Consider the following 20015-nt stretch of genomic DNA (forward strand, 5'->3'; position numbering starts at 1 on the left):
CAAGGTGACGAACACCTTTAATCCCAGCACTCAGGAGGCAGAGGCAAGAGGATCACAGTGAGTTGAGGCTACCCGGAGACTCCATAGTGAATCCCAGGTCAGCCTGGGCTAAAGTGAGACCCTACATTGAAAAAACAACAACAAAAAGTTTTTAAAAAGGATGCATTGCATGAACTTGGATATGCCAACAAACAAAAAGTATTCGAAGAATAAAAGAATGAGGAAGATTTCTCAAAAGGATGCAGAGGTCAGCTTAAAGAAGCCACTGGTCACATCTGGAATAATCTGAGCACCAAATACAAACAACTGTTATGAACTAATTACAACTACTGAATAAAATGGAAAATTTCAGTCCACACTGATATGAATAAATAAAGGGCAAAGCCAGTTATAATGGCACATACAATTACAACCCTCAGTAAACTGCAACAGGAGAATCACAAATTTGAGGCCATCTCTCCAGCCCTTAATTTAATTAAATTTATTTTAGAGAGAGAAAGAGAAAGCAGGCAGAGAAAGAGAATGGGCACACCAGGGCCTCTAGCCACTGCTAATGAACTCTAGGCTCATGAAAAGTAGGGGAAAACCTTCAACATTTTGGGGTAGGCAATGACTTTTTGAGTATAACTCCAGTTTCTCAGGAAATAAAACTACTAATCACCACTGGAACCTCATGAAACTACAAAGCTTTTGTACAGCAAAAGACACTGTGAGTAGAACAAAGAGGCAATCTACAGAACAGGGAGAAAATCCTTGCCAGCTACAGGATTAATATCCAGGATTTACAAAAAATTCAAAAAACTGGGCTGGAGAGATGGCTTAGCGGTTAAGCGCTTGCCTGTGAAGACTAAGGACCCCGGTTCGAGGCTCGGTTCCCCAGGTCCCACGTTAGCCAGATGCACAAGGGGGCGCACGCGTCTGGAGTTCATTTGCAGTGGCTGGAAGCCCTGGCGTGCCCATTCTCTCTCTATCTGCCTCTTTCTCTCTCTGTCTGTCGCTCTCAAATAAATAAATAAAAAATGAACAAAAAATATTTTAAAAAATTTTCAAAGAACTGACAGAGCTGGAGGGATGGCTTAGTGGTTAAGGTGCCTGCTGGCAAAGCCACATGACACAGGATTGATTCCTCAGGACCCATATAAGGCAGATGCACAAGGTAGTGCACGGGGCATGCATCTGGAGTTTGTTTGCAGAGGCTGGACACTCTGTATTCTCTCTCTCCCTCCCTCCCCCACCTCTTTCTCACTGTCAAATAAAAATAAAATATATTTTAATAATAAATAAATAATAAAATAAAAACACTAAATAATAAGAAACCAAATAACCCAATTAAAACTGAGGTATCACTCAATTCACAGTAGCTGGGAAATGGAAACAGCGTAGATGGTCTTCAACTGATGAGTGGACCTTACAACGTGCTCCCATCACCCATACAAAATGACCTGGATATCCATGACCTCACAGTGCCGGACACTACCTACACAAGACCATCATAGTAGGAGGAATAGATCATGACATCAAAATAAAAGAGACTGATTGAGATGGGGAGGGGATATGATGGAGAGTGGAGTTTCAAAGGGGAAAGTGGGGGGGGTATTACCATAGAATATTTTTTAAAATATATATTTTTTATTTTTACTTATTTATTTATTTGAGAGTGACAGACACAGAGAGAAAGACAGATAGAGGGAGAGAGAGAGAATGGGTGCGCCAGGGCTTCCAGCCTCTGCAAACGAACTCCAGATGCGTGCGCCCCCTTGTGCATCTGGCTAACGTAGGACCTGGGGAACCAAGCCTCGAACCAGGGTCCTTAGGCTTCACAGGCAAGCGCTTAACTGCTAAGCCATCTCTCCAGCCCTAAGTGCTATTTCTTAAGGCTTGACTCATAGGACTATTTCATCTGAAACTTCCCCCACATTTCTTCAATGACCCACTCTCCACCATAGAACCACCTTCTAGCATAACTCACCAGTACAATTTCATATGTTACAGTCATCTCAGTTCATCTATTTACTAAACTCCTGGAGGGCAGGACTGGATCTTAACTCTAAGTCCTTCAATTAGTATCCTATACACACCAAAAAGATATTATCTAGGTTGGACAGATGGCTTAGCTGCTAAGGCACTTTCCTGTAAAGCCTAAAGACCCAGCTTCAATTCCCCACTACCATATAAGCCAGATGCACATGTTGGTCCATGCATCTAGACATTTGTAGTGGCTAGAGGCCCTGGCATGCCAATTCTCTACCTTTCTCTTTCTCTCTCTCAAAAATAAATGATGCCTTTCATCAGAGGTAGGAGGCTCTCTCGAACATAGTGAATTCCAGGTCAGCTTGAGCTAGCCTCAAAAAAACAGAAATAAAAGGGCTGGAGAGATGGCTTAATGTTTAAGGTGTTTGTCTGCAAAGCCAAAGGATCCCGGTTTGATTCTCCAGGACCCACATAATCCAGATGCACAAGGGGGCGCAGTATCTGGACTTCGTTTGTAGTGGCTGGAGGCCCTGGAGGGCCATTCTCTGGCCCCCTTTCTCTCAAATAAAAATAAAATAAAATATGCCAGGTGCAGTGGCACACGCCTCTAATCCCAGCATTCAGGAGGCAGAGGTAGGAGGATCATCATGAGTTCGAGGCTACCCTGAAACTAGAGAGTGAATTCCAGGTCAGCCTGGACTAGAGTGAAACCCTACCTCGAAAAACCTCTGGAACTGTGAGGGTTGGTTCACTGTGTTTTAATAAACTTCACTATTTTTTCCCCTTTTGTTTACTGAAAACAATCTTCCTATGTAGCCCAGGCTTTAAACATTTTTTTAAAGTGTTAACTTTTTTGTTTATTTTTTTTTTTATTTAATTGAGAGCAACAGACAGAGAAAGAGGCAGCTAGAGAAAGAATGGGCACGCCAGGACCTCCAACCACTGCAAAAGAACTCCAGATGCGAATGGCCCCTTGTACATTTGGCTAATGTGAGCCCTGGGGAACCAAACCTCAAACTGCAGCCAAGCCATCGCTCCAGCCCCCAGACTTTTTTTTTTTTTTTTTTTTTTTGGTGGAGGGGGATTCAAGGTAGAAGCTCACCTTAACCCAGGCTAAGTGACCTCTCAGGCTGGCTTTAACTCACAGCGATCCTCCTACCTCACCTCCTAAGTGCTGGGATTAAAGGTGTGTGCCACCACACAAAGGTCTTGTTTTTGTTTTTTTTAATATATGTATTTATTTTTATTTATTGATTTATTTGACAGAGAAAAAGGGAGACAGAGGGAAAGAATGGGGCACCAGGCCTCCAGCCACTACAAATGAACTCCAGACTGTACCTCTTGTGCATCTGGCTAACGTGGGTCCTAGGGAATCGAACCTGGGTCCTTTGACGTTGCAGGCAAACACCTTAACCACTAAGCCTCCCTCCAGTCCTTTGTTTCATTTTTTAAGGCAGGGTCTTGCCAGGCTGCTGGAAATTTGCAGCAATATTACTGACTCAACCTCCTAAATGTCAGGATTACAGGCATGTGCTAACAAGCCCAGGAAGAAATCGTTCTTTTTTGCATTTTTTCCAGACAGGGTCTCACTGTAGGCCAGGCTAACCTGGAACTCAGTCTGTAGACACAAGCTGGCCTTGAACTTATGGCAAACCTCCTGCTTTAGCCTCCTGGGTGGTAGGCCAAGAAATGTTACTTAAAATCAATCCAAGGTTGGAGATGTGGCAACAGTCAGGTGTCCTTCCTGCAAACACAAAGGCCTGAAACCAGCAGAGTTTGAATCTCCCAGAACCCATATAAACAGTTGGTGTGGCCACATGTACCTGTAACCCTAATTCCATAGTGGAGCAGAGACCTGAGAATAAAAACAAAAACAGGCAGAACAGAGGGCTGGAAAGATGGCTTAGTGGTTAAGGCATTTGCCTGCAAAGCCTAAAGACCCAGGTTCAATTTTCCAGGTCCCACATAAACTAGATGCACAATGGTGCACACGCATCTGAATTCCAGGTCAGCCTGGGCTAGAATGAGACACACAGAAAACAATACCCAAGTGGGACCTGGGTGGATGCTTCAGCTGGTAGTACTGCCACACCGAATGATAACCTCAGTTCAGATCCAAGCCAGGTATGGCAGTATATGCCTGTAATGGCAGCACTGGAAAGGCAGAGACAGGATACCCAGGATCTCAAAAACATAAGGGGATGCGGAGATGTGCCAATGGATAAAGTGCTACAAAAGTCTGAGTACAAGAGTTTAGATCCTATAACCCTTAAGAGTGGACACAGCACCACAGCCATCTGTAATACCAACACACCTACGGCAGACGGGAAGTGAGGGCAGCAGAATCCCCTGGAAGCTCTGGGCCTACTAACCTGGCAAACACAGTAGTGAATAAGGCCTTGCCCCAAGCAAAGGGGAAGGCAAGAATCAACACCCAAGGTTGTCCTCTGGCATCCAAATGCATACCCACACTCACACACACCAACAAAAAGTTATGTTTAATCATAAAGTAAGGTAGAAAATGATTGAGAAAGATACTCGATGTTGACTTCTGGGCTCCACATGCATGTATGTGGCACATACAACAAATCATTCAACAAATATACATACCACACATTCACGCAAAAATGTTAATAAATAAATGGGGGCTGTCAAGATGGCTGAGTGGCTAAAGGTGCTTGGTTTGCAAACCCTGGCGGCCCAGGTTCAATTCCCCTGTACCCACGTTAAAGCCAAATGCACAAGGTGGTAATATGTCTGGACTTTGCTCACAGTGGGAAAGAGGTCCTGGCACATCCATACTCATTCTCTCTCTCTGCCTCATCTTTCTCCATCTTAAATAAATAAAATATTTTTAAACTTTTATGTATTTTATTTCATTGCAGGGGGGAGAGAGATAGAAAAATAAAGAATGAGCACATCAGGGCCTACAGCCCCTGCAAATGAAAATGATTTCCAGATATATGTACCATTTATGCATCTAGCTTTGCATGGGTACTGGGAATTGAACTCAGGTCACTAGGCTTTTTAGGTAAGAGCCTAAGCAGCTGAGCCATTTCTCCAGCTCCAAAATATTTTTAAAAACAATAAATAAGTGGGATGGAGAGATAGCTTAGCAGTAAGGGGCTTGCAACATGACCCAGGTTTTACTCCCCAGGAACCCCGTAAAGCTGAACACAAGGAGGCGCACACGTCTGGATTCCTACAGTGGCTACAGTTCCTGGCATGCCCATTCTCTCTCTTCCTCTATCTGCCTTTCTCTCTCTTTCAAATAAACAAACAAAATGTTAAAATAATGATGACAAAATAAGTCAAGCCTGGTGGTGCATGCCTTTAGTCACATTTGGAAGGCAGAGGTAGGCCAGCCTGGGACTACATGGTGAGTTCCAGGTTAGCTTGGTCTATAGTGAGACCCTACCTAGAAAAAACAAAATAAAGAAAAATAAGATACCTAGGCTGGGTGTGGTGGTGCATGGCTTTAATCCCAGCACTGGGGAGTGGGGGTGGGGAGAGATAGGGGGATCCCTATACTTGGGAGTTCAAGGCCACCCTGAGACTACATAGTGAATTCCAGGTCAGCAAAAAAAAAAAAAAAAAAACACCAAGTAGCCTAGGAAGTAGCTGGGAAGATGGCCAGCTGTTAAACTACTTGCCTGCAAAGCCTAAAGACCCAAGTTTGATTCCCCAGTACTCATGTAAAGCCAGAAGCACAAGGTGGTTCATGTGTTCATGTGTCTGGAGTTTGTTTGCAGTGCCCATTCTCCTCCACCCAAAGAAATTATTTAAAAAACACAAAGAGGCCTAGAGAGTTGGCTCAGTGGCCTTTGTTTGTAAAGCTTGACAACCTGAGTTCAAGTCCCCAGTTTCCACATATAGCCATTTGCACAAAGTGGCATGTGCATCTGTAGTTCATTTACAGTAGCTTGAGGCCCTGACATTCTCCCTCTCCCTCTCTCTGAAATAAATAAAAAAATATAAAAAACAAAAATTAACCCAGGCATGGTGGGACACACTTTTAATCCCAGCACTAGGGAGGCAAAGGTAGGAGGATCACTGTGAGTTTGAGGCCACCCTGAGACTAGTGAATTCTAGGTTAGCCTGGGCTAAACCAAGACCCTACCTTGAAAAACAAACTAACTGTGCTGGAGAGACGGCTTAGCAGTTAAGATGTTTGCCTACAAAGCCAAAAGACCTTGGTTCAGTGTCCCAGAACCCACGTAAGCCAGATGCACAAGGTGGTGCATGTGTTTAGAGAGTTCCTTTGCAGTGGCTAGAGGCCCTGGTGTGCTCATTCTCTGTCTCTCTGCCTCTTTCCTTGGTTCTCTCAAATATTTTTCATCATCTATTAAAAAATAATAATATATGTAAATTAAAAAAAAACACTGAGGCATTCTGATAGCACATGGCTATAACCCCAGCACTCTAGAGGCTGAAGTAGGAGTATCATTCAAGGCCATTCTGAGCTACATAGGGAGATCCTCAGTCAATAAGTAAATAAGTTCTGAAACTGCACAACACTTGAGACCACATAGAAAGAGCTAATCTATTGATCCAACAAAACCCTTTAATAAGTGTTCTTTCTTAAAGACTTCTGGCTGAGTGGTTTAATGTTATGGTTCAACCTGATCATTTGTTCAGTAAGTTAATAACTTACCAGTCTAAGTTGCCATTTGTTTTAAGATATCATTCGTTTATATATCATTAAGAATGGGGAAAAGAATAAAACCATCAGCAAGATAACCATTAATAGTCAGTACTTTAATTTCCCCATATGGAAAATGAGAATAATAACAACTTTCACTCCTATAACATTGTGGAGGGCTAAATGATTTAACAGTATTCAAAGCAAACTAGTACAAAGTGAGCACTACACTGACTAGGCAATGACTTGCTATCTATTCAGTGTCTTTGGGTAGTGAATGCAAGCTGGATCTCCCTATCCACCTACCTTCCCTTTCCTTGTGTCACTGGCCAAATCCCTAAGACAGGATTTAAATTTGGCAAGAGCACTTTAACCCTTTCTGGGAAAATATATGGCCATTACAGGAAATAAAGCCTTAGCACTATTATAACTATGCAGAAATCAAACTAGCGTGTTCAAGTCATCTAGCATTGTAATTTGAGTCAAACAGCTAACAGATATACCAACATGAGATGAATAGCATTAGTTCTGAAATATACCAAAAAAAAAGTGTCAATTCTTGGTGACATTCATCTTAGCAACTCTAGTAAAGACGTTACAGGGGGGCTGATAAAGCAAAGGCTCACTGGTTAAGATGCTTGCCTGAAAAAATCTAAGGACCTAGGTTCAATTCCCCAGTACCCACATAAAGCCTGATGCACAAGGTGGCTCAAGCATCTGGAGTTCATTTGCAGTAGCTGGAAGACCTGGTGCATCCACTTTTCTTCTCTCTCTCATAAATGAATAAATGCAGCCAGGCCTGGTGATGCATGCCTTTAATCCCAGCACTTGGGAGGCAGAGGTAGGAGGATTGCCATGAGTTCAAGGCCACCCTGAGACTCCACAGTGAATTCCAGGTCATCCTGGGCTATTGTGAGACCCTACTTCGAAAAACAAAAACAAAAACAAACAAAAAAAAAAGCTTTCTTGCAAAACCTGCTGACCTGGGTTAAATTCTCCAATACCCATGTAAAGCCAGATACTCAAAGTGGTACATGCATCTGGAGTTCATTTGCAGTGGCAAGAGGCCCTGGAATGACCATTCATATTCTTTGACATTCTCTCTCAAATAAAATTTAAAATTTTTGTTAAAAAGTAATCTTAGGGCTGGAGAGATGGCTTAGCAGTGAAGGTGTTGGCCTGCAAAGCCAAAGGAGCCAGGTTCAATTCTTCATGACCCATGTGAGCCAGATGCACAAGGTGGCACAGGCAGTCTGGAGTTTGTCTGCAGTGGCTGGAGGCCCTGGCAAACCCAGTTTCTTTCTCTTTCGCTGCCTTTTCTCTCTCATGCTCTCGCAAATAAATAAATAAATAAATATTTTTGTTTTGTTTTGTTTTTCTATGTATTGTCTCACTCTAGCCCAGGCTGACCTGGAATTCACTATGGAGTCTCAGGGTGGCCTTGAACTCACGGTGATCCTCCTACCTCTGCCTCCCAAGTGCTGATATTAAAGGTGTGCGCCACCACGCCTGGCAAATAAATAATTTTAAAACATTTTTTAAAAGCAATTTTAGGACTGGATAGCTTAGCAGTTAAGGCACTTTCTTACAAAAGACCCAAGTTCAATTCCCAAACAGCCAAGTAAGCCAGATGTACATGGTGGTGCATATGTCTGGAGTTCACTGTTTGTGGTTCAAGGCTCTGGCACACCTACTCCTTCTTTCTCTAAACCTCTTTCTCTTTCTCTCAGGCTCGCTCACTCAGTCTTTCAAATAAACAAAATTATAAAATACTTTTAACACCCATCATGGTGGTGTACACCTTTTATCCCAGCACTTGAGAAGCAGAGGTATGAGGATCACTGAGAGTTCAAGGCCACCCTGAGACTACATAGTGAATTCTAGGTCAGTCTCAGCTAAAGTGAGAACCTACCTGAAAAAATAAAAATAAAAATAAAAATAAAAAAATAAAAACAAATTTAGGTCAAGTGTGGTGGCATATGCCTTTGATCTCAGCACTTGAGAGGCAGAGGTAGGAGGATCACCATGAGTTCGAGGCCAGCCTAAGACTGCATATGAATTCCAGGTCAGCCTGGGGTACAGCCCAGGGTGACCTTGATTCACTATGTAGTTACAGGGTGGCCTCAACTTGCAGTGACCTCCTACCTCAGCACTTGGGAGGCAGACGTAGGAGGATTGCCATGAGTTAGTTCAAGGCCACCCTGAGACTCCATAGTGAATTCCAGGTCAGCCTGGACTAGAGTGAGACCCTACCTTGAAAAACCAAAAAAAAAGTATAGTGAACTCTTATCTTCCAGGGAAAAGTGTTTATTTAAATTGTAGCAGGTATATGCTTGTCACTTGAAAGTAACAAGTAGCTTCCTGCATACAGTTCAATGGGAGAGAAATCACCAGAAGATACCCAATAGAGGACACTGCAAGCCTTATATTTGGCCAGCTAGGCCAAATGAACCAATGGGTACAATAGTGCCACGTCTGTTATGGTAGAAACCAACAACCCTCGAATCTGACTGGAGGCCCACTCCATGGTAAGGAATACATCCCTGATATTGAAAACCTACAACAGGAGCCCTAGGGGTGCAAAGTCTGCTGCTGTCTGGTTAAATGTATATATACTATGCTCATCAAACTGCCCAGCAAGCACTTCCCTTAATGTTCATACCTTTATGAACATTATGCTACTCTCACTTTTTCAGAGGGCTGTGATCTTAAGATGACTCAGAAGGCACCATGGTGCTGAGAAGTGGTGACAGGAATGCCCAGCACTAAAATATCTCAATCACACCTTCCAAGGCTCAAGGTCCATTGCAGAAGAGGTGGCAGAATGAATGTAAGAGCCGTCGGATGTGGTGCCTTTAATCCCAGCACTTGGGAGGCAGAGGTTGGATCACCGTGAGCTCGAGGCCACCCTGAGATTACATAGCAAATTCCAGGTCAGCCTGAGCTAGAGTGAAACCCTACCTTGAAAAACCAAAAAAATTAAAAAAAAGAATGTCACTGTGCCTGACACTACCTACACAAGACCATCATAAGAAGAAAAGACCTTAACATCAAAATAAAAGAGACTGATTGAGAGGGGAAAGGATATGAGGGAGAGTAGAGCATCAAAGGGGAAAGTGGGAGGGGGGAATTACCATGGGTATTGTTTACAATTATGGAAGTTGTCAAAAAAAAAAAAAAAAAAAGAAGAAGAAGAGGTAGGGCCTGAAGAGATAGCTTAGCAGTTAAGCGCTTGCCTATGAAGCCTAAGGACCTCAGTTTGAGGCTTGATTCCCCAGGACCCATATAAGCCAGATGCACAAGGGGGCGCACGAGTCTGGAGTTCCTTTACAGTGGCTGGACACCCTGCTGCGCCCATTCATTCTCATTCTCATTCTCTCCCTCTCTCTCCCTCCCTCCCTCTCTCTCTGTCACTCTCAAATAAATAAAGAAAGAAAAAAATTTAAAAAATAACTGGTTAAAAAAATAATAAAAAGAGGGGGTAAACTGGAGTCAGGGAGGGAATTATGATTTATTGTGTATACATATGAAAGTTGTCAACAAAAAGTTTTTTTTTTTTTTAAAGTGGGCTGGAGAGATGGCTTAGTGGTTAAGCACTTGCCTGTGAAGCTTAAGGTCCATGGTTCAAGGCTCCATTCCCCAGGACCCACGTTAGCCAGATGCACAAGGGGAGGACATGCATCTGCAGTTCAGTTGCAGTAGCTGGAGGCCCTGGTGGACCATTCTCTCCATCTGCCTCTTTCTCTCTCTGTCACTCTCAAATAAATAAGAATTAAAAAATGTTTTGTTTTGAGATGAGTGGATAATGAAGATGTGGCACATTTATACAATGGAGTTCTACTCAGCGGTAAAGAAAAATGAAGTTATGAAGTTATGAAAATGGATGGACCTGGAAAGTATTATACTAAGTGAGGTAACCCAGGCCCAGAAAGCCAAGCGCCACATGTTCTCTCTCATATGTGAATCCTAGCTACAGATAACTGGGCTTCTGCGTGAGAATGAAAATACTTAGTAGCAGAGGCCAGTAAGTTAAAAAGGAGGCATAAAGGGCTGGAGAGATGGCTTAGTGGTTAAGCGCTTGCCTGTGAAGCCTAAGGACCCTGGTTCGAGGCTCGATTCCCCAGGACCCACGTCAGCCAGATGCACAAGAGGGCACATGTTTCTGGAGTTTATTTGCAGTGGCTGGAAGCCCTGGCACACCCATTCTCTCTCTCTCTCCCCCCCTCTCTCTTTCTCTGTCACTTTCAAATAAATAAATAAACATAAAACAAAAATTTAAAAAAAAAAGGAGACATAAAGGGTAGAGAAAGGAAGGGAGGAGGATACTTAATAGGTTGATATTGTATATATGTAATTACAATGATTGTAATGGGGAGGTAATATGATGGAGAATGGAATTTCAAATGGGAAAGTGTGGGGGTGGAGAGGGAATTACCATGGGATATTTTATAATCATGGAAAATGTTAATAAAAATTTTAAAAAATCTGTTTTGTTTTGGTTTGGTTTGGTTTTTCAAGATAGGGTCTCACTCTAGCCCAGGCTGACCTGGAATTCACTATGGAGTCTCAGGGTGGCCTCGAACTCATGTGATCCTCTTACCTCTGCTGGGATTAAAGGCGTGGTAGCTTTAAAAAAAATTTTTTTTTTAAGTATCAAGGGGCTTAATTACATGGAGTCATGTGGTGAAGGAGGCAATGCAGGAACTGCAACTTTGTATAAAAATCCTGGCTTAGCAGTTAAGGCTCTTGTCTGAGTAGCCTAAGGACCCAGATTCGACTCCCCAGAACCCACATAAGCCAGATGCACATTATGGCACTTGCTTTTGAAATTTGTTTGCAGAGGCCCTAGCACCCAGTTCTCTCTTCCTCTCTCCTTATCTCTGTCAAATAAATAACTTTAAAAAAGAACCCAAGTTAGTTACAGGAAAGTCAGAAGGATAAAGTCAAGCACAATTCCATGAGTGCTTAAGACTAATGACTGCCCCACACAATGTGGCAGAATGTGCAAAGTGGGTCTCAGCATGCCATATGGGAGCAGAGCCTAAGTTAAAGATGCAGTGGTCATTCTGGCTTGTTTTGTTTGTCTACTTGTTTTCCAGAGGTAGGGTCTCACTAGCCCAGGCTGACCAGGCTGGCCTCAAATTCGCAGTGATAGTCCTATCTGCCTCCAGAGTGCAGGGATTAAAGGCTACAAAGCCACCATGCCAGGTCTATTTTGAACTCTCAACAGTTAAGACTTTCATTGTAAGCAGAAATGGTATTTTCATCCCCAAGCTATGTTAAACTCCACTACACCTTCATTAATAAGGAGGTGCTCAATCCACCTCATTTGCTGTTTGTGTGGGCTGACAGAATTAAATCTTCCTTGTACTACATAGTGACTAGCAAGTGATTTTATCTCCAACTATTCTGGAAATAATTAAAACCTGACTTGAAAAATATATTACAATCAAGCCAGGTATGATGGTTAATAAATGATGCCAGCCCTTGGAAGGATGAACTGTCATGAGCTTGAGGCCAGCCTTAAATAAGGAGAACCTGCCTCAAAAAAATAACAACTTTGTTCAAACACATACACACACACACACACAACAGTTTATTTCTAAGCCTTCTGTTTGTTCAAATTTTAGAGAAATAAATTGAAAACTTAGGTGGCTCAGCAGCAGAGTACTTAGCATAAAAAAGGCCTAGGGTACAATACCCAGCAGCACTGGAGTAAAGAAGAAAAACAAAACACCTCCAGCAAGGAGCAAGGAAAGGCTGTAAGGATTATATTCTAGAACCACATTTTTACTAAACTTCACTTGTTTCTGACAGGGCCTTAACTCACCATGCTCCTCCTCAGTCTTCCAAGTGCAGGGATATGCCTCACTTCCTAATTTCTTAATCTTATGAAAAACCTGTCTAAACCGGCAAGGTGGCACACACCTTTAATCCCAGCATTCGGGAGGCAGAGGTAGGAGGATCATGGTGAGTTCAAGGCCACCATGAGACTACATAGTGAATTCCGGGTCAGCTTGAGCTAGAATGAAACCCAACCAAAAAAAAAAAAAGAAAAGAAAAACCTGTCTAAGGATAAAAACTGGCATGAAGCAAAGACACCACACCATTTTTACTCTAAAATAGAAGTATCCTCTTCTCTTAGGTTTTTGGGGGTTGTTTTTGGCTTTTCAAGGTAAGGTCTTAGTCTAGCCAAGGCTGACCTGGAATTCACTATGTAGTCTCAGGATGGCCTCAAACTCACAGCAATCCTCCTACCTCTGCCTCCCAATTGCTGGGATTAAAGATGTACGCTACCACACCTAATCTAAGAGCTGGGCATGGTGGTGCACACCTTTAATCCCAGTACATAGGAGTTAGGAGGATCATTGTGAGTTCGAGGCCAGCCTGAAACTACACAGTGAATTCCAGGTCAGCCTGAGCTAGAGTGAGAACCTACCTCGAAAAAACAACAACAAAAAAAATGTGTGTATCTGTGTGTGTATGTATGTGTGTATATATATTGAGAGAAAGTGAATATGAGAACACCAGGGCCTTTTGCTACTGCAAATGAACTCCAGATGCATAAGCCACTTTGTGCATTTGGCTTTGCCTGGGTACTGTACTAGGGAACCCAGGCCAACAGGCTTTGCAAGCAAGCACCTTTAACCACTGAACCATCTCTCCAGGCCCCCTAAGATTTTTAATTCAATGACAATACACATGAACAACCACTAGGATGCAGTAGTCTCACTCTGTTCCACTGCTCAGATTCACAAAGAAGCCATTTGAAATAATTTCATACAGATTAAATTCCTTTGTAAACAAAAACATAAAATGGGAAATTTGGAAATAGCAGTAATAAATTAATTGGCAATAGGATTATTCATGAGAACATTTTCTTTTTTAATATTTTTTTGTTTATTTATTTATTTATTTGAGAGCAACAGAGAAAGAGGCAGATAGAGAAAGAGAAAAGAGAATGGGCGTGCTAGGGCCTCCAGCCACTGCAAACAAATTAATTCCAGAAGCATGCGACCCCTTGTGCACCTGGCTAATGTGGGTCCTGGGGAATCGAGCCTCGAACTGGGGTCCTTAGGCTTCACAGGCAAGTGCTTAACCACTAAGCCATCTCTCCAGCCCCATCAGAACATTTTCAATGTTTTCCTTTCTAGAATGAATGGTCCCATCCAAAGTTCAAAGACAAGGCTGGAGAGAGAGTTCAGCAGCACCAATGGACATAAGTTTGATTCCCAGTACCCACATAAAGCCAGTGGCACATGCATATGAAGTTCATCTGCAGTGGCTGGAGGCCCTGGCTGCCCATTCTCTCTCTTTTCCCCCCACTTTACTCTCTCTCTCTGCTTGCAATTAAGTAAAATTAAAAAAAAAAAATGTTGGAAGACAAAGGACTAGGGAGAGGACTGGAGTTCAATCCCTGGCACACCTGTAAAAAGTCATAACCAAGTGTGGTGGTGCACGCCTTTAATCCCAGCACTCAGGAGGCAGGGGTAGAAGGATCACCATGTGTTTGAGGCCACCTTGACACTACATAGTGAATTCCAGGTCAGCCTGGGCTAGAGTTGAGACCCTACCTCTGGCATAGATACACATGGCTGTAATCCCAGTGCTGAGGTGGGGCAGAGAGTCACTGAGACTCCCTGGTCAGCTAGTATAAGTGAAGAACAGAGCAAGCTCCAGGTTCTATGAGAGGCTCTGTCTCAAGGAAATAAAGCAGAAAAGCAACAGACAGTTGTCCTCCTCTGTACACATGTGCAGAAGTGCACATGCCGCACATACATGTGCATGCAGCCCCACACACACACTAAGAGTGTCTGCTAAAAAATAAACATCACACCCTGAGATATACAGTAAGTACAAGACCAAAAAATATTAATAACCAAAAATGCAAAGACTGATTGCAAGTGTGACCCCAGTCTGGGCTACAGCACACATATCAAGCCAGCCTGGACTATCAGTGAGCCCTTGTCTCAAAAAAAAAAAAAAAGTCCAAAGGCAGTTCAAAATATGATCTTGCTGTACAACAAACAATGCAGAGCCAGGCATCAGTACTTGGACTAGTCTTGTCACCATCCAGTACGCCCTTCTCAGCAGCATCAAACATTTAAATAGAGCTTTCAAGATTATGTAACAAAAATGTGTTAAAAACTGACCAACTTTCTCAAAGGTCTTCTGAAGCTGATTTCTAAAAATATCATGTGCGGACTTGGTGACAAGCTTTATGCCCTACGTATTACTGCAGATAGACTTGACCTACAAAATAAAGGTAGGGTCAACTGTAACCAAAAAACAGTATGCTTCCCCTGCTGGCCAACTAAGGAATGGAGAAGTCCTGCACAGAAAAAGAGCCTAGCCTCCTGGTCCTGTCCTGTCACTCACAAGTGAGATGTGACAACCAGAAAAGGAAGATGTGGAGAAAGGGGGAACTACCAAAAACACTAACATGGGTTTAAACACAAATATGGGTTAGACTGCATAATTGTACGGGAAAAAAGCCAACAAAACAAATTTAGAAGGCAAATTTGGAAACTGTCATTTATTCTCATAGTACCCAAAAGCTCACCCAAGAATTCCTCTCCTCTGTATTTTCACTCTTAAGTACACCTAGACTTTAGCAGCCTAATAATTTAAGGGCAATCTTCTTTTTCAAGAATTAGATCCTTGTAATTTTCTGCAGTGTAGTTTCCAAGAAAAAGCGTTTATCTTTTCATACAAACTAGTGTTATAACCTACTCAGAAAGCCTCCAGTGCTGAAGCCCTCCAACCAAGACGGTTCACTTAGCCTACACAAGACTCGCGTGAAGCTTCTTTCTGAAACAAAATTCATGTCCTTGTAAACATCTTCTGTAAGAACCTTCAAAGACAGACTTATATAGGTAAGGTCAGACGCATTAAAACCTGACGAATTCCTTTGTCTGATTGGACTTTTTTTCCTTCTACCACTTTAAATTTGCTTTTTCACACAGAGCAGTAAGGAATTAAATTCTCCATTCTCGGGTGTAGGAATCTCTAGTACACAGCAATCGTTAGCTAAAGCTCCTATTCTGGTTCTATTTCTTTCATAAGTAACTTCCTCGCACCCAACCCCCTCCCAAAAAAAAAAAGTGAGAGAAACGCACACATATTTTCAAATAAGTCCTAAAAATTAACTGCCACAAGCGAGCCTCTTGCCCTGGCAGGCGCCCCCTGTTAAACATACTTTTATTACCTGACGGGGAGGGTCGTTAAGTGTAGTAGCTCTTGAGGATGGAGAAGGAGAGCCGGTTCCGACCAAGGGGACTAGACCGAGCCCTCCGGGCCAGCGCCCCAGGACGCCAACTCTCCCGCACAACCTACCTTCTCCCGGCCCAGGCGCAGCTCACCTGCACGCAGGGACACCCCACGCCGCAGCCGCAGCCCCGGCCAGGTGTGTCTTCCCCGGCACCGGGGACGGGGTGTGGGGGCGGGAGCAGGCTCCCCGCGCGCGCGGAGGATGTGCTGCTGCACACGCGTGTGCCAGTCTGCCGCCGGCCCTCGCCCCGCGTGCCCCCCGCGGACCGCAGGGCCAACACACACAAAAAGAAAGTTGTCGCCAGGCTCCCGCCGACAGCGCTACTCACCGGGGTCGAAGTCGGGCACCGCCGCCTGGTACTGGGGACCGACCCGCATGCCGCCGCCACCTGCGGGGAATCAGAGCACAGCGGTCAGCGCGGGCGGGCGGGCGCGCGGGCCGGGCCGGGCCGGGCCGGGCCGGGCGGGCGGGCGGGCGCGGGGGCGGCTGCCACCTACCGTGCTCCTCGTCGCTGGAGGAGCCCGAGCTGCCTTCCTCCCAGGAGTTGCTGCCGCTGTTGCCATTGGGCGCAGCCGCCGCCAAACTTTTATTCTGACCATTATTGGGGGCGGCGGCGGCGGCGGCGGCCGAGGCGGCGGTGGTCGAGGCGGAGGCGGAGGCGCCGGCCGAGGCGGAGGCAGCGGAGGAGGAGGAGGAGGAGGAAGACGAGGAGGAGGCGGAGGCGGCGGCCGCGACGGCGGCCGAGGCGGAGGCGGCCGCGGTGTTCCTCCCCCGCCGCTTCCCTGAGACCTCGGGCCCCTTCTCCACCATGGCCGGCATCCGCGGGGCCCGGGGCCGGGCTAAAGTGACGCGGACCCCGCCTCGCGAAGCTCGGGCGCCGGGCCGCGGGCAGGGGGCGCAGGTGGGCGCGGGGGCCGAGCGGGCGCGTGGGAGAGCCGCGGGCTCCCCGACTTGGGGCTGGAGGAGGCCCAGGCGGGCGGAGCGTCGAGCCGCCTCAAGCCTCCGGCGCCGAACCAAGCGCAACTTTGGCTCTCATCGCCGCCCGCACTTCGCTGGCTCTAACTACTCCGGGAGCCGCGGGCGGGCGGGCGGGCGGGCGGGGGGGGCGGGGCCTGAGCGCAGGGAGGAGGGCCGCGCGCAGCCTAACACTCCGCGCGGAGGCTCCGCCCCCTCGCGCGCCCATTGGCCCTCGGGAGGCTCGGACGGCGACTGGCAACCTGGTTGGCCCGCGCGCGCGTCCGTCGGGGGGATGAGGGCGGGCGCTCGGGGGAGGGGGAGGGCCCCACGCTTCCGTTGGCTAGGTTCGGTTGACGCGTATCGCCCACCGTACGTGGTTTGAGGTTGGCAATCGCTCTACGCCCCATGATCCATCTCTCGAGGCAACAGCGAGGAGTTAGCCGGCCCCCTCCCCCCTCCCCGGGCCCCCCTCTTCCTCCGCGCGCACCCCGCGGCCCTCGCCCCACCTCCCCCTGGGACCCAGCCGTGCGTCCCGTCTGCTTCCCAAAGTAAATGTGCCCGACGCGAGAACACAAATCGCGGGCAAGGTCGGGACTACTTTCCCCTCGCGCGGAGGAGTACACCCCACAGTTTGAATGGGTTCTATACAAAGAGGGGAAACTAATTGGAAGAAACTAATTGCACCCCCGCCTCTCCCGAGGGTGTGGGGGTGCTCTGAGACCCGGGAGGTGAGGCTCCCAGGTGACAGGGTCCCCGGACGGAAGGAAAGCAGTCGTGCCTTGGGGTGTGGGGGGCGGTGTCGATGGTGCTCCTCGCTAATTGAGTTGGGGGCGACCCCACGAGCGGCCCCGGAAGGTCCCCGAGGCCGGCGGGCTGCGGGCGGTGGTCGTGGGTACGGGAGGGAGTTGGAGAAGTGGGCCGGGGGCCCCAGGCCTCGCGGAAGAGGGTGAGTGTCCCGGGGCCGGAGCCACTGCTCCGAGCTGACCTGCGCTGCCACCTCCACCCCGGCGTGCTGACACGCCCGCGGCAGGACAGATGGGGTCGGAGAGAGCCTGGGGCGTCCCTGTCCCCGGCGTGACCAGCGGGGGCCCAGAAATGCCTGACAGCTGCCTATGGAGCTGGGGCCCCACCCCCACCCCAGCAGCGAGACCTCAGGATGAGATGCGAAATCTTTTCCTGTTTGGGTTTTTTGTGTGTGTGTGTGTTTTTTTTTTTTTTTTTTTTTTTTTTTTTTTGCAAGCTAGGGATGGCTATTTTTCATTTAAGTTAGTTCAAGCCTGGGCTTCTTGAGGGAGCGGTGTACACCCGCTCGGGTATAAATAGCTTACAGCCAGAAAGCGAGAGTTGTATGGTTTTTTTTAAACCTGAATAAATAAAGCAGGGTTTTCTCCTCCACATTTTCTACAGCGCGAACCATCATTATTATTAACTTCATTCACTAAAGTGACCCTGTTCACTTCTAAGTGGCCTTTGAGGTACAACACCCGGAGCTCGGCGCCCTGCAAATTCTGACTTCCCTGCGGTCTCCTTGGGGAGCCTGGGTTCTGCGGTGTGAGCTCCCGGGATCCCAGCGGGCCTGGGCTAAGAGATAGCAAAGTCGAGGGCTAAGGAAGCGGGGTGGCCTTCGGGGACTGGGCCTGGCAAAGGCCATGACTCCTGCAGAGATGAGTCTGGGATGAGGAATGAGGCTCCCGGCACTCTGCTGGTTTCGTGACTGCCAAGATTACCACAGACAGAAGATTAACCTACAGGGGCACAGACTTTTACCTCTGAGTGACAGGACACCCCACCCACCAGACCTCCAAGCTGGAGGCCACTTCCTGAAAGGCTCCCCCTTGCTGAGATCAGGATCTAGAGGGAGATCCTGGAGCCCCGGGATCTCAGCCTCTTGGGAACACCTCAGCTACCAAGGCACAGCCAGGACGGCCTGTCTGCCTCCCTCTAGTCTGCGCCCTGCTCTGTGAAGTCCCTCCCCCAGACCCATTGAAAATAGGTGGGCTTGGACTCAAAGATGCAAACCCACGGGCACATTCGAACACACTCTAGAGCTGGGCATTGTGGTGGGCACGCCTTTAATCCCTCGGGAGGCACAGGTAGAAGGAACATCTTGAGTTTGAGGCCACCCTGAGACTACATAGTGAACACACCCTACTGCCTACCCCACCCCTTCACCTAACCCTGAAATCATGGCTAAGTTACGACTGGCTGTCTCAGCGGACTTTCCAACCGTCTTTTGGTCTCTTGGTTGTTTGCTTTTGTTTTTGTTTTCAATTTTAAAAAATTCCGGGGGCTGAAGGGATTGCTGAGTGGTTAAGGCATTTGCCTGCAAAGCCAAAGGACCCAGGTTCGCTTTCCCAAGGACCCACTTAAGCCAGATGCACAAGGTGGCTCATGGGTCTAAAGTTTATTTGCAGTGGCTGGAGGCCCTGGTATGCCCATTCTTTCTCTCATTCTCTGCTTCTTTCTCTTTGCCAAATAAATAAAAATAAAATACATTTTTTAAAAAACTTTCAGGGCTGGAGAGGTGGTTCAGTAGTTAAGGTGCTTACTTACAAAGCCTAAGGACCCAAGTTTGATTCCCCAGTAACTCTGTAAGCCAGATGTGCAAGGTGGTGCATGCATCTGGAGTTTGTTTATAGCAGATGGAGGCCCTGGCATACCTATTCTCTCTCTAGCTCACTCTCTCTTCTCTGCCTCTTTTTTTTTTTCCTCCAAGGTAGGGTCTCTCTCTCTAGCCCAGGCTGACCTGGAATTCATTATGTATTCTCTCAGGGTGCCCTTGAACACATAGTGATCCTCTTACATCCGCCTCCCAAGTGCTAGGATTAAAGGCGTGCTCCACTGCTCCCAGCTCCAGGTAGGGTTTTGCTCTAGCCCAGACTGATCTGGAATTCACTATGCAGTCTCCGGGTAGCCTTGAATTTACAGTGAACCTCCTACCCCTGCCTCTCGAATGCCAGGTGGGATTAAAGATGTGCACCACCATGCCTAGCCCTCATTATTATTATTACTACTAATACATCCAACAATATGGGCCCCTAACAAGTGTCAGATGCTGCTCTGGTTTGATCCCAAAGCCAGCTGGATACCACATTGGCCAGCAGCCCACTAGTTTCCTCATCCATTCATAATGCACGTGATGGCACCTACTTCCTGGCCTTGTAGGGTTTTGTA

General features: G+C 46.6%; 1 protein-coding gene across 1 annotated transcript in view; it reads right to left on the minus strand.

Annotated features, from left to right (window-relative positions):
- Window positions 1-16703, minus strand: part of Rcor1 (REST corepressor 1) — a 71384-nt gene extending 54681 nt beyond the window's left edge. Inside the window, exons 1-2 of the mRNA XM_045154306.1 lie at window positions 16382-16703; window positions 16213-16272 (exon numbers count right to left, since the gene is read on the minus strand). Of these exons, the coding sequence (XP_045010241.1) occupies window positions 16213-16272; window positions 16382-16703 (382 nt within the window). The remainder of the gene's footprint in view (window positions 1-16212; window positions 16273-16381) is intronic.
- Window positions 16704-20015: the final 3312 nt, after the last annotated feature.

The sequence above is a fragment of the Jaculus jaculus genome, chromosome 7 (genome assembly GCF_020740685.1).
Source record: "Jaculus jaculus isolate mJacJac1 chromosome 7, mJacJac1.mat.Y.cur, whole genome shotgun sequence".
NCBI lineage: Eukaryota > Metazoa > Chordata > Mammalia > Rodentia > Dipodidae > Jaculus > Jaculus jaculus.